The sequence below is a fragment of the Chiloscyllium plagiosum genome, chromosome 51, assembly GCF_004010195.1.
Source record: "Chiloscyllium plagiosum isolate BGI_BamShark_2017 chromosome 51, ASM401019v2, whole genome shotgun sequence".
In the NCBI taxonomy this organism is placed as follows: Eukaryota; Metazoa; Chordata; class Chondrichthyes; order Orectolobiformes; family Hemiscylliidae; genus Chiloscyllium; species Chiloscyllium plagiosum.
Genome location: NC_057760.1, coordinates 1,488,795 through 1,490,250, shown reverse-complemented (window position 1 = coordinate 1,490,250; position 1,456 = coordinate 1,488,795). Strand labels below are relative to the sequence as shown.

General features: G+C 55.4%; 1 protein-coding gene across 1 annotated transcript in view; it reads left to right on the top strand.

Moving 5' to 3' along the window:
- Window positions 1-115: 115 nt before the first annotated feature.
- The window catches only part of LOC122544756 (one cut domain family member 3-like), a 9,074-nt gene continuing 7,733 nt past the window's right edge, over window positions 116-1,456 (top strand). The window contains exon 1 of the mRNA XM_043684080.1: window positions 116-641. Within this exon, the coding sequence (XP_043540015.1) occupies window positions 116-641 (526 nt within the window). The remainder of the gene's footprint in view (window positions 642-1,456) is intronic.

Below are 1,456 nucleotides of genomic sequence, written 5' to 3'. Positions count from 1 at the left end.
GACAGAGACAGAGACAGAGACAGAGAGTGCGTGTGCACGCCGAGAGATCGCGATTTGGAGAGTAACCTTTAGCTGTTTCCTCGCTGCTGATGTACACGATCAGAGACTCACAGAGATGAACCCACATTTGCACAGCTTTGGGGAGCTGGTGGGCATCGAGATGTTGGCACTGACCGGGGCTGTGCCCGGGGTCTGCCAGGCTGGTGGGCACAGAAGCCACGCCAAGGACCCTCTTCTCACTGGACCCTGGGGTTACAGCTCGGAGCTGCCTGTGGTACTGGAGACGGAGACCCCCGGCTTGAGGCACCCGCTGGACCCTATCTGGGACGGGTGCTACCACCAGTCGGCACCCCCCCACCGCTGCCACGTAGTGGGGGAGGCTGTGACCGCGCCCGCGCCCCCCGGGGAGATCGACACCCACGAGGTGGCCGGGCAGGTAACGGCCGAGCTGAAGAGGTGTGGCATCCCACAGGCGGTCTTCGCCAGGGCGGTCCTTGGCCGCTCCCAGGGCACCCTCTCCGACCTCCTGCGACGTCCCAAACCTTGGCACCGACTCAAGTCCGGCCGGGAGACCTTCCGGACGATGTGGACCTGGCTGCGGGAACCCGAATCCCAGAGGATCACCACGCTCAGGATGGAAGGTGGGCACCATTTTACTATTAATTGCCCACGTCTCACTTTTCCACCACAACCTGCACACCCCTGGGCACAACAGGACAATATACCATGGCCAATCCACCCTAACCTGCACATCCCTGGGCACTACAGGACAATATACCATGGCCAATCCACCCTAACCTGCACATCCCTGGGCACTATGGGACAATTTAGCACGGCCAATCCACCCTAACCTGCACATCCCTGGACACTATGGGGTAATTTAGCATGGCCAATCCACCCATGTCATCCATATCCTAAATTAATCTTGTCCCACATGCCAGCATTTAATCCATATCCCTCTAAACTCTTCCCTCTCATTAAGTCATTAGGATGTACAGCATGGAAACAGACCCTTCGGCCCAACCCGTCCATGCTGACCAGATATCCCAACCTAATCTCGTCCCATTTGCCAGCGCTTGGCCCATATCCCTCCAAATCCTTCGTATTTATGTCCCCATCCAGATGCCTTTTAAATGCTGTCATTGTACCAGCCTCCACCACTTCCTCCAGCAGCTCATTCCATACACGTACCACCCTGTGTGAAAACGTTTGCTTTCAGGTTATTTTTACATTCAACGAGATCTTTTCCCCATGGGAGACTGGTTAGCAAGGTTAGATCACTTGGAATACAGGGAGAACTAGCCATTTGGATACAGAACTGGCTCAAAGGTAGAAGACAGAGGGTGGTGGTGGAGGGTTGTTTTACAGACTGGAGGCCTGTGACCAGTGGAGTGCTACAAGGATCGGTGCTGGGCCCTCTACTTTTTGTCATTTACAGAAATGATTTGGATGCGAG